This window comes from Typopeltis vanoorti, chromosome 15 (assembly GCF_054136105.1).
Source record: "Typopeltis vanoorti isolate ZY-2024b chromosome 15, IOZ_Tvanoo_1.0, whole genome shotgun sequence".
NCBI classification, from domain to species: Eukaryota; Metazoa; Arthropoda; class Arachnida; order Uropygi; family Thelyphonidae; genus Typopeltis; species Typopeltis vanoorti.
In genome coordinates this window covers 12,901,025-12,914,541 of record NC_143563.1, presented here as the reverse complement: position 1 = coordinate 12,914,541, position 13,517 = coordinate 12,901,025, and the positions used below count along the sequence as shown (strand labels likewise).

Genomic DNA, 13,517 nt, shown 5'->3' with positions numbered 1-13,517 from the left:
CTTCAAGAATCACAGGCAAAGAATTATATAAAATAAAAGAGACATAATAAAATTACATCCACAGGTCTAGTATAAAACACAATAGTACATTTTAAAACAGGAATGTGTGCATGGTGGAGTTCCGATTGAAGTTGACTATGTGCATGAGCTGTCACGAGTGCGCCAATACTGGACAGTGGCAATGTGTGCATCAGAAAGATTGTAGCTAAGGCTGCTGTTAATAAGGGATGAATCGAGCAATACTTCTCTAGATTCGATAATCTTTCTTTCGAGTTCCTCATAAACCCACATGGATATTAGAAATTTGCAGTCAATCTATGAGGTGTTGGCGGCCTTCATTCGAGTTGACAGAGAAGAGAACATGGCTAGAGAGAGCACTGGCCCTGGTATCAATCTTTTTAAGAGAGAAACCATTGTTGACGAAATTCCTTTTTAGTAAATTGAGTTCATTTTCAATTTTTGTTTCATCTGTTAGTAAAGATCTGGCTTGATGTGCCAGGGTTGAAATAATACCAAATTTTTGCAGAGGGTAGTGATGGGAAGAAGCATGAAGGTATCTGTTTGTACAGAACTCAGGTTTGGCTATGGGCAGTCTGCTCCTTCTGATTCTTGCTGACACATTTCTTAAGGATTTTGAAGAAAAAGCAATTAATTCCTCGGCTTTTAAACCCAAAATATGGTATCGTTATATAGATGATGTATTCCTCATCTGGGAACACGGTGTCAACAACCTCAATTTTTTTCTAGACTACCTCAACAAGTTTCATGAGAAAATCAATTTTACCTATGAACTGGAATCCAAGACTGTCTCCCCTTTCTGGACGTAAAATTTATGAAATGCGTAAGTTTTATGTCCATTTTTAAAAATTTCCATTTTTAGAAAACCCACACGCACACAGACAGCTACCTTCATGCTTCGTCCCATCGCTACCCTCCGCAAAAATTTGGTATTAGTCTCTTCCATTCTGCTCTTCTGATCTTATTTTTCACCTCTAATTTCTTTTGATCTCTTGCTTGCATCACACACTGCACTTCCTTTTAGCAACAGTTTCTCCAGTTCACCCAATCCAAAGCCATTTCAAATCATCTTGTCATACCTTGGCAACACACTGACAACCTTTTTTGCTATACTGTTATCTTTCACTCTCCTCAATAACCTCCTAATATCCATCCTTACGTTCTCCTTATTTCTAAATAAATCATTGATTTCCACAACCACCACCAACTCTCTAGCTCATTTCCTTCTCATATCAAAAGCATGAATTATCTTGTCCATTCTTCCTCCTGGAAAGCAGACTTATAGACTCTCTCTCATTAGGCAAATCCATACATAATGAAATCTTCATACATTGCTATTCTGGATTTATTCATCACCTCTTTTTCTTTCATTCTATCCTTTTGCACTCATTCATTTGTTTCCACTAAAGGTCTAACATTACTTTGCAAATTCCTCATTTAATTTCTCATTTTGAACAATTCTTTCTTCAAATCTTGCAATCTGACAATTTTACTCTCTGTTGCTTCCATCATCTCATTCCTTCTTCTTCTACTGTACCTTTTCTTCTGTTTCCTCATTCCAACTTCCTTCTGTTTCCATGCCACTTACCTGTATTTCTTCATTCATATATTTTATCACTCCATCTCATATGATAACTCTTGCTGATGCCAATGCACTAGCAAAAGCTAAACTAATTCCATTGAAATCAGTGATACAACATCAAATTCCCGAGATCAATGCTGACAGAAGGACCTCCACTACGATAGCAAGACTACGAACAGGACATTATAGAGGAATGAAGATCAATACAGATGATACGAGAACATATAGAAACTGCAACAACTGCCCCAATACGGAACTGACACCCACTCACATCTTTACCTGTCCAGCAATTACAGCAGCCTTGCAAGAAATAGATCCTAATCCTGAACAACAGCTCTATACAAACAAAATCACAGACATAGCCAAAGCAGTACGAGGAGCGCACGGAAACATCTAAGACTCTTCAAAGGACAAGACAACAACAACAACATCACTCCATCAGACTTACTACCTGTTGTTCTGCTATTCAGACTATCTTTTGCAACTGAATTTTTGCTAACTTTCATTCCTTCAGTATGTGTTGCATTCGCTGATAAGTTATTATTATTATTATTATTCAGGCCTCCATGGAGTCAAAAGACTCATGTGGAAGGTCCTTCCTAAGAACATAAAGTCTGTCAAGACTCATCGAGGGGGGGTCCCCCCCCTAAGAAACACAAAGTCTATCATACCATTCCTTAAACTCATTGTTCGTTCTTGCTTTCACCACTCCATCAGGCAATGCATTCCACGGTTCAACCACCCTCCATGCAAAGAAACCACTTCTCACCCTCTTGCTCACAGTTTCTTTTCGTAACTTCTAGGGATGGCCACTTGACATCACTCCTTCCCGCTGTTCAATCAAGCAAAAGAACTCCCCAGTGTTAACCCTGTAACCACCTCTCAACAGTTTAAAAGTCTCAATCATATCACCTCTCCTTCTTCTATCCACCAAACTCTGCAGTCCACATTCCCTCAGCCGATCCTCATAACTATCATTATACAGGTCCTGAAACCATCTCTGTTATAAACCTTTGTATCCTTTCCACAGTTAATTAATCCCCTTCAAATCCTGGGGACCAAATCTGAGAACGATAGTCCAAGTGTGGTCTGATCAGGGTCTTATACAACGGAATGATAACTGTTTTATCTCTGCAGGTCAGTGTCCTTCTCATAATTGCAGCAATCCTCTGTGTTACCTTCACCACCTTTGCAATATGTCCCCTAAATTTCAGGTTTCCATCAATCATCAATCCCAGATCTCTTGTCTCCCCTACTTCCTCCAGTATAACTCCTCCCATAGAGTATGCAGCATCCTATCGATGTTTCCCAAACCTCAAGACCTTACATTTTGCTGCATTAAACTGAGACCCCCATTCATTTGCCCATCTATCTAGCTTATTCAAATCCTCTTGCAGGACTACCACATCTGCACTATTACCAATAATCCTTCCCAGCTTCGCATCATCCGCAAACAACTGAATAATCCCTTGCAATCCAATCCACTGGCAATGTCATTGATATAAGGTTAAACAATATAGGTCCTAGAACTGAGCCCTGTGGGACCCCACTTGTAACCCTCTGCCTCCTTGCAACTGCTTTACCATACACAACTCTCTGATACCTTAACGAAATATCGTATCTTTCCTTCTCAAAATATCACACAAATCCATACCTTCTCTCATATCTTAAGTCTATTCATAAACATATCTTACACATTTTGCCATGCATACATGTTGCACTTACGACACTGTCCTACCCATTTTTGAAAAGTCTATGTCATTAACAACATTTGATCTTCACACTGCGTGCTGTGTAGATCCCATTCGTATCGGCATTTTTATCGTTACAGTCAAGATTTAAAAATTCAGTAAAAACAAAAGTTCAGTAACATGTCCACAAAGCCAAACAATTATATCATTATCTAAGCTATCATAAATAAAAAATATTATATGCAAATAGCTATCTTTTCCCTCTTTTCCAATGACCAAGCACGTTGAGACCCTCTCTTATATATAAGTAATGAAGTAATAATAAGTAATATAATTAATTTCTTTAGTAGGTAATTTTTCTGAAAGTGACAGCAAATTCATGACTTTTGATCATATGTTGCATTATTTAATGGCTAACAATTACTTGGTAAAATTTATGATCCATTTAACAGCTCAGTCAGATTTACTGATATTATGCCAAGGAAACCAAGGCTGTGTCTGTTAACTGTGTGTATTTTTCCCCTGACAAAACCAATTTCTAGAAAGAAAATCACTGCTACCTTCATATGAATCTAAATAAGATAACTCACCTTCAGCTGAAAAGTTTTCATATGTTTTCCTTGTGTCCCTTGCAGGATTTGAAACCACTGTTCAACAGAAGGTCAAATATTCCTGTATTTTGTTATTGTACTATGAAGGGACTTCTGTATATCAGTACAAATAGACAACATGTCTAGTTTTGCATTCTAAGTTATCAAATTTCTGAATTAATTTTTGTTAGAAATTCCACTGCCTGACTCCCAACAGATCTATGATAATTTCATAATTCTGATTTTTTTAGAATATTCTGGATACTATTAGATAACAATCATGAATTATGTGTAGAGGATTTGTTTGTAGGACAATTATTGCTTAACTAATATTTTAATGATATCAGATAAGGTGTAAATGAAGATATGCAAATGTTTGAAGATTATTATTATTATTATCATCCGACTCTCATGCAGTCATATGATTCAGCATGGGAGGTCTCTGTCACACAGAGCTCACCACATACTCTTGCTTAAATGCATTGACTGTTTCCACACTCACTACACTTTCAGCAATGCATTCCAAATGCCTACCACTCTCCATATTAAAAAAAAAATATTTCTTCATTCCTCCACTTGCTGACACTCTCATGCAGCTTCCAAGGATAGCCTCTTGTTCTGCCCTGTCTCTGACTAGTTTATGAAAAATTGCATCTATATTAATAGATGTAGAAGTTCATATAAGTTGGTAAAAACAACTTACCTACTTATATGAAGCATATCCCCCCCCCTCCACTTCCTTTTTCTATCCACCAGACTGCAAACTGCATTTCCTTATTTGACTTCATAATCAACATTACAGGGACAAGAAATTACCTTAATCAATAGTCTCTGAACCCTTTCCAACATCTCTTCATCATATTGAAAACCAGGTGACCAAATCCCTATACACAGTAATCCATATGTCGTCTGATTAAATATGTATGCAGTGGAAGCATAACATCCTTGCTTCTACACATCTACACATCAGCAACCTATATATCACTGCCATAATCTACTATATTGCCCTTAGAAGTTTAGCAAAATATCCCTGAAATTTCAGATCCCTATCCACCATCACCTCAGATCCCTCATCTTCGCAACCTCCACTATGATATCTCCACCAATCTCATACTCTGCATCTTCTCTGTGCTTCCTAAACTTTAAACCACCTTACATTTTGGTACACAATAAATAACGGAAAAAACTCACGTAGAAAGATTATTTATTAGTATAATTTTTGCCTGTGTGTCACAGGCATCCTCAGTACATTAAGCTCAAAATTAAACACTAACTGACAATTCCAAAAAGCGCCACCTAAGTAGCTGGTGTAAGATAACTAAAAAGGTCAATAACTTTCCTAAAAAAAAAAAAAAAAAAAAAAAAAATTAATATAATAAAAAGTTAGGAAAGATTAGCTGATTTGTAAAGTACTATCTCCCATAAAGGGGACAGATGTAAGCCGTCGGATCTGTTTAAGTTAGGAGAATGAAGTAGAGTTTCACATGTTTCTTTATAAAGGCATTCCATGAGAAACTGACTTTTGTGAAGAACTCTTGTCTTTCTCCAATGAACTCTGTGTCTAGTGAAGATGGCATGTTCAGAAAGTCCAGACTTTTCAGGTTTAAAGTATTCAATATAAGATTGGTGTTCTTCTAGCCGAATAGAGGCAGATCTTCCCGTTTGTCCGAAATAAGATAACATTTCGATGACATTTTTGCTGTATGGAATGGCTTTTCTGATGAACTTCAACAATTTCTCACTAAGTTAAACGCATTTCATCCTAGGATCAAGTTTACCCTAGAAGTAGAATCAAATAAGCAGTTAGCCTTTTTAGATCTTCTAATTCTTCGCCAACCAGACGGTAACCTACATTTCTCAGTTTATAGAAAGAAGACTCATACAGGCCATTATATCCATGCGGAATCTCATCACCATCCCAGTCAAAAGGCAGGAACTATTAAAACACTGGTTCATCGGGCCCACTCCTTTTGTTCTACAGACGATCTTTTACAGAAAGAAATACGATACATAACTTCTTCCTTTCTATCTAATGGTTATAAGAATTGCTTCATTGAAAGAACTTTGAATAGTTTTAATATGTCTTCCTCTTCAAACACAGAGGAAATAACGCGCATTACTATCCCTTATGTACAAGGCATCAGTGAACGTATAGCAAAAGTTTTAAAACCACTGAATATTTTTGTTGCCTTTCGACCGTTTAGAAAAATCTCCACCTTTCTCACTTCTCCTAAGGACAAGCTTCCACATCTTAATCATCCAGGTGTCTACCAGATTCCGTGCTCTTGTGGATTATCTTATTTCGGACAAACGGGAAGATCTGCCTCTATTCGGCTAGAAGAACACCAATCTTATATTGAATACTTTAAACCTGAAAAGTCTGGACTTTCTGAACATGCCATCTTCACTAGACACAGAGTTCATTGGAGAAAGACAAGAGTTCTTCAAAAGTCAGTTTCTCATGGAACGCCTTTATAAAGAAACATGTGAAACTCTACTTCATTCTCCTAACTTAAACAGATCCGACGGCTTACGTCTGTCCCCTTTATGGGAGATAGTACTTTACAAATCAGTTAATCTTTCCTAACTTTTTATTATATTAATTTTTTTTTTTTTTTTTTTTTAGGAAAGTTATTGACCTTTTTAGTTATCTTACACCAGCTACTTAGGTGGCGCTTTTTGGAATTGTCAGTTAGTGTTTAATTTTGAGCTTAATGTACTGAGGATGCCTGTGACACACAGGCAAAAATTATACTAATAAATAATCTTTCTACGTGAGTTTTTTTCCATTATTTATTGTGTACCGATATGTCTACTCACGGTTTACCCCTTTTAAAACTCACCTTACATTTTGCTATGTTGAACTGGATTCCCATTCATTTGCCAATTCAGAAAGTCTATTCAGGTCCACTTGCAAAGCTATAACATCTATTCTACTCCTCATAGTTCTTCCTAACTTTGCATCATCTGCGAACAACTGTATATCCCCATTCAAATCCTTCTAAATATCATTTACATGCAAATTAAACAGCGATGGCCACAAAACAGACCCTAAACAGATAATTTTATCTTTTTCACTTGGGGTATGCAATCTGCCATCACTGCTGATAAATATTTCTTAACTAGCTCCCATACACTACAGATATCTCTCCCATTAATTCTTCCTCCAATTGCTCCAAGTTGTTTTCTAAGATTATTATAGTCACTAATCTTATAATTCAACATAAATTCCTTTCATCCTGATACTTTTGTATGTCTATTCATCCACCAAGTAAAGACTACACTCTCTCTCTCTCCCCCTCTTACTAACCAGGGACATAGATGCTATCTCAGTTACAATTAGTAACAAATTTAAATTGCTCTAATTAAAATCCCTCATAAGGATCACTTGCTTTGCATTTGTCAAACTTATCTCCCTAAATATCTTCTGCTCATCATGCAGTGTGTTTCCTGGCCTATAGCAACAATTCACTAAATATCCTATCCTGCATGTCTTCACATCAGACATTCTCAAAACCATAAGTGCCATTTCTCTCCAAATTGTCTACTCCTAACCTTGCTAATCACCCTTCTTGCCTCTTCTTTGTATTACCTATGGCCATGCTGATTGTCTATTTCTTTATATTCCTTCTACATGTGAATATATATAGTCTGCTCACAGGTAAGAGAACTGTAGCTGGCAGAGTGCCAAGAAGAGTCAATTCATGTTGAAGGGGAGAAAGGAATAAGGTGATGGATGAATTCTTCACCAACATGCGAAATCACGTGCTTCATATGTAAAATTTTCCAAATTATACAAGCAAAATAGTTACTACTTTAAAATCTAGAATGTTCATAAAAGAAAAGCTAATTTTCTGATGTATAATAATAAATACTCAACCGACGAAATGCATTGATTACCCTATTATCGGAATGGCTTTGCCTTCTTCTGCCATGCGCAGAAGTGTTAAGGGTTCTCTTGTCTGTGGTTGGACTGTATATGTATAGTATATATATTCTTCAGAGAATATAATAGTATATTCCCGTTGCAATGAGTATGTGACATTGATAGATTCAGTCTATGAAAGATTATTGGTTTAAGTCCCATTTTCAGTCTAATTGTGTCCTATCAGGATAGAAAGGATTGCACTAATGGCTTTGAAAGAGCCCACTGTGATGCAGGGGGGGAAGGAACAGGAGGACAAAAATATTCAACAGGATGTTGAAACAAGCAAGAGAACTGGAGAGTGATGTGCAGAAAATTTTTAAACAAACTGGTTTAGCAAGTGCACAAAGAGTGATCATTGTAGAGGATCTTAAGTACAGAAATGTAGAAACAGCACAGAGGAAATTGAATTTCTGGCATTCATGAGGGAGAAATCTCTTAAGCAGCAGGTGGTGGAAAGAATCTGAAGAACAAGAGTAATGGATATTATTATTATTATTTCTTAGGCATCTCCATGGAGTCAAAGACTCATTATGGGATACTCATTCTGATATTACACTTCTTCTTGATCTTATTCTTTGATGAAGATCTCACAACCACTTTTGGCAACACATTCCATCCATTCACTATCTTCCAATCAAAAAAATTTAGTCTTAACACAACTCCAAATTGCACTCTTATACAATTTCCAGGTTCGACATATTGTTGTCTCTCTTCCTACTATATACTGAAAAAAGTCTTCAGTTTCAATACTATAAAACCCCTTTATAATAACTCATATGCTTCTTATATATGTTGGGAAAAATTGGTCAACCATTGCCAAGAACAGAGAAAGTTGGAAAGAACTGGATGAGGCTTCGTCCACCAGTGGACAGAAAATGGCTGAGAAGAAGAAGAAGACATGCTTCTATCAGTCCTGTCTTATTTGCCTATCAACTAATTTTTGAAGCTCATAGGCCTTCAATCTATTTTAATAAAGAGTATATTCCAGAGACCTGTCTCAATCTTTGGTCACATACCTATGGATCCTCCATCCCACTTCTTCATCCCCATGGAATCAAGGCAACCAGTTCTGCATGCAGTAGTTCAGATAAGGTCTAATTAAAGTCTCATAAAGGGGAATAACTTTGCTATGTCCTTTAAACTTAACAGCTTGTTCAAAATAAACTCAAAATCATTGGTCTCATTAATTTCTTGCAGTTTACTTCCTACAGTTCAATATAGTACACTGCTTGTAATTGCAATCTCTACTTCCCAAAATGCATGGCCTTATACCTGGCCACTTCAAATGGCAGACATTTATCTTTGCACATGCTGTTAGTCAATTTCAGTCATCCTGCAGGATCTCTATATTGTTTTCACTTCTCACCAGCTTTGAATCATCAGCAAACAACTGAATATTTGAAATTAAATCATTTCCTATATCAATGACTCGATTGATATAGGAAATCCCCATACACCACTGTTTGATATCTGTCCATCAGCCACCCTCTTATCAAAATCACTAGCTTGATATTCATCCAGATTTGCTCCAATTTACTCAGCAGAGTTCCATGTGGAATCCTGCAAAGTCCAGCATATCACAGAATAGTCATTTCCTTTATACAACTCAAATGTAACTTTATTATAAAAAAAGTAAGAAAATTAATAAAGGAAGATACATCTTTCACAAAACACCATGTTGCTCCTAAAACATATCACATTCTTGTCGAACCAGTCCTGAATTCAGTCTTTTACCAACTTCTCCAATACCATAACCACAACTCCCGAGACACTGTTTAGTCTATAATTTGCAACTTCTATCTTGGAGTCTACTTTATGCAGTGGAACTATTTTGCTCTCTTTCCAAAAACTGATGCTCAAATTGAACAGGTTGGTCAGAGGAGGTGCAATTCCTATGCCCATTCTCATAATATACAGACAGATATGCCATCTAACTCCATGGCCATGAAAGGAAAAAGTTACAAGGTTAGAATATTGTAAACACCTCTCAATTCATCTGCCTCAATTCTCCATGTGTTAAGGAGTTTGTAGGATGATTTAAATAGACTGACACTATGAGCAAAAGATAATGATATTAGTAAAATGTGGAATAATGAGGTTATGCTTTGAGATAAACAGATTACAAGGGAACTGTATTCAGTATGAAACTGATGACATTAGGAATTTTGGGGTATTAGTGGATAGAGGAGTTGAAGTTCAGAGGGCATATTGCTAAGGTTGTCAAGGTAGCTCATAGGATTACTTAGAATGAAAAACACATGAGCAGAGAGGTCCTGATATGTCTTCAACTGGGTTATGCTCAGGTCTAGTCATCTGGATTTCTTGAGGATGAGGAAGTAGTACAGAGGATCCAGATGTGAGTGATCAAGATATTGGGTGGTCACCCTGTGAGGATAGATTGAAGGATTGTGGTTTGCAAAAGTTGGTTATTAGGTGTAACAGGGGAGACACGATAAAAACATTTAAGTTATTTAAATGGTTTTATAGGACTGCTGCAAATTAAATATTTCAGCACATGGCTAAAATGGGTAGAACAAGAAATCATGTAAAGAAGAGATGCATGAGAGAAATAGTGCCAGTGGTTTTGAGGAAATGAGATGGAGGTGAACAGAATGAAATACTTGGTTGGATGTTGTTATAGAACTGGTAATGTGGATGGTAGTGACTATGAAATATATAATCAAATTATCCAAGCAAATAAGAAAAGGGTGATTTTAACTATGGCAATATAGAGTGGGATGATGAGAAACAACTGGAAGTAAAGAAAATGAGTTTCTTGAGTTTTTCAGGGACAACACCCTCAAAAAGCATGTAACAGAGGGCACACGAGGATTGAGGGTCTTGGATTTGATCATCTCACCAGAGGATGTAATTATAAATGAGATGTCAAATCACTCTCCATTTGGTGAGAGTGACAATGAAGTGATTACTTGGGTAGTTGCCAGCAGTGTGAGGGCCTCTGGTGAAGACCTCAGGAAACAGCTTGTAGGTGTGTAGCATGGAATGAGGCGTTAGCTGGAAAAGAGATCAATGCAGCTTGGGGAATATTCAAAAACTATCTAGTAGAAGCAATGTCTAAATGTATTCCTAGGGTCAGATTACAAAGACCAGGCAAGGAGGGTGACTTGGTTGGCAAGGGTAACAAAAGTGAAGTATGAGCAGTAGTGAGCTAATCAAGTTTTGGTTCGGAGGTGTAGTTCTTTTTTAAATTCTACGGTAATACACCATAGTAAATTCAAATTTGAAAGGCAATTCATGGAATCAGCCTCAGCTCTAAGAAATATGCCAAACCTCAACAAATTTGGTTGCATGAGACTACTCCAAATTTGGGAGACTTACATCAGAAGACCTTCAGCCCAACGGCTAAGAATACCTATATAGCCCTCTAGAGGGCACCATCAAGACTTTTAGGAGAAACAATAGCTTCCTGCTTCGTCCCCATTTACTGTGTGTAGTGCCTGCATGCACGTATCTTTATTTTAAGTTCCCGTGAAGATGCCAATGTGACGTTGCCAAAATATTGGAAATATAGATTAAAGTTTAATTTAATTTATATCCTTTGTAAGTTGTAAATTCCTTAAGTTATTTAATAAACATGTTTAACCAACGTCTAAGCCTTTCTACGAGAATTACTATCACCCACGGAGATTCCATCGCACGCAAGGCCTGCCATTACGGTAAAATGATGCCAAAGCTATCAAGACAACTGAACCATCTGATCTTCCTAAAACGCTGCCAGGATAATCAGATAATTCCAAATAGTGTTAAATTCAAGCACTGGTTCTTTTCACAAAAGGTTCTCCGAATTTTTAACAGCGCCAGCCAAGCGTTGCTAAGAGAACAAATTGCCGCCACTCGCTTTCTCCTAGCTGACCCAAACTTAGCTATTTGGGCTCGAAGAAGAGCTTTCCAGCACGTTGAACCATGAGCTTTGGTCAATTTTATACAACATCTCGTGCACTGCTGCAGATAAAGAAATTTAAAAAAATAAGAGATTGACATATCAATAAATTTGAGAATTTAAAAAAGAACTCGACCTCTGAACCAAAACTTTCTACCGACACTGTAGTCAACCTTTCTTCAGTTAATTTGAAGCCTGAAGCGCTCAACGCTCTCTCAAGTAGCCACAACTTCGACATTGCTCCCAGAAAATTACCGGCCAAGGATATAATGATCCAAATTGAACTTGGGATCCGCCACCTTCCAAACCATATCACCAACATTATTAGACTGGATGTAGCTTGTGTTCTCACCAAAGCAAGACTACCAAAAACCAACCTATCCAATAAGGAATATAAATCTCTGTGCAGGAATTGAAGAAAAACAAAGAATTAGTAATTGCCAAAGCGGATAAAGGTAACGCCACAGTAGTACTTAACCAAAGGATTACACAGGTAAGCTTAATGCTCTATTATTAGATCGGGCTACTTACCTCCCTACTGAATAAAATCCCACCAACTCACAAATTAGAAAACTCCACAGGCTCCTTAAGAAGGTCACATCTTGGTCTGTAGAAGTCACTAACAAATTAAAACCATTTAACTCCATACTGTTGGATTCTGAATATATAAAGATTTGAGTAATTAATATTTGCTTCAGAATCCAACATGATCTTCCATCACATAAGCTAAACTTGCAATTATTATTTAATGTAAATCACTTGTTGTTTGACTTATTTAATGTAAATCACTTGATGTTTTCTGCCTGGTGCAGGACACCAGAGTGTACAGAGGATTTGAAATTGGAAGTGATCACTATTTAGTCTTGAGCAGGATAAAATTGAATTTCATATTGAAAAGAATAACATGTAAGAAAGTTTTAAAGCGAATAAAAGTTGAGCAGCTCTCAGATGTAAACTGTAGACTAAAATACAGAAATATTATTGAAAAGAAAATGAAAGAGTTTGAGAACAGGAATCAAACCTTGGAGATTCAGTGGCAAACTCTGAAGGAAACATTGATTGATTCTGCCAGAGAGGCATGTGGTGAGGTTGTGTGCAAAGATAAAAAAATCAGAACTCCCTGGTGGACACAGGAAGTCAAAGAGGCAGTGAAGGAAAAGAAGAAAGCATATCAAAAGTTCCTGGCAAATAAGTCAGCTTTTACTCTTACAGAATACAGAGACAAATGTAAGAAAGCTAAACAGTGTGTAAAACTAGCTAAACAAAAGTCATGGGAGGACTTTGGCAAGAATATAGAAAATAAATATCAAGAAGGTGGCAAAATATTCTGGAGGTTGTTGAAGAAGCTTAGGAATGGAGGAAAGAGTGCTGTAAAAGGAATTAGAGATGATAAAGGTGAAATGAAAACAGGAGAAAAAGATATCCTTGAAGTATGGAGTAATTACTTTGAAAAACTGCTAAATGAAACAAGCAGTGATGACAGCACAGTGATAAAAAACACTGACCAGGAATGCAGTCAGGAATACATATCCATACTTGAAGTAGAAAAAGCCATCAAAGGCTTGAAATGTGGAAAGGCAGCAGGAGTAGATGATATTCGACCAGAAATGCTGAAGTATGGTGGTATAAGAGTCTTACAGTGGCTGCACTGCATAGTTCAGAAAGCCTGGACAGAGGGACGAATTCCCGATGATTGGAGTAGAGCTCTCATAGTACCCATATATAAAAAGGGAAATAAAACTGAATGTGAGAATTACAGAGGTATTTCCCTACTGAGTGTTCCTGGCAAGATCTATGCAAGTATACT

At 37.0% G+C, this 13,517-nt stretch overlaps 1 protein-coding gene across 1 annotated transcript in view; it reads right to left on the bottom strand.

Annotated features, from left to right (window-relative positions):
* LOC150098392 (cAMP and cAMP-inhibited cGMP 3',5'-cyclic phosphodiesterase 10A-like) overlaps positions 1-13,517 on the bottom strand; it is a 534,534-nt gene that overhangs the window by 157,667 nt on the left and 363,350 nt on the right. The window contains exon 15 of the mRNA XM_090405194.1: positions 3,882-3,938. Coding sequence (XP_090261320.1) covers positions 3,882-3,938 — 57 coding nt within the window. The remainder of the gene's footprint in view (positions 1-3,881; positions 3,939-13,517) is intronic.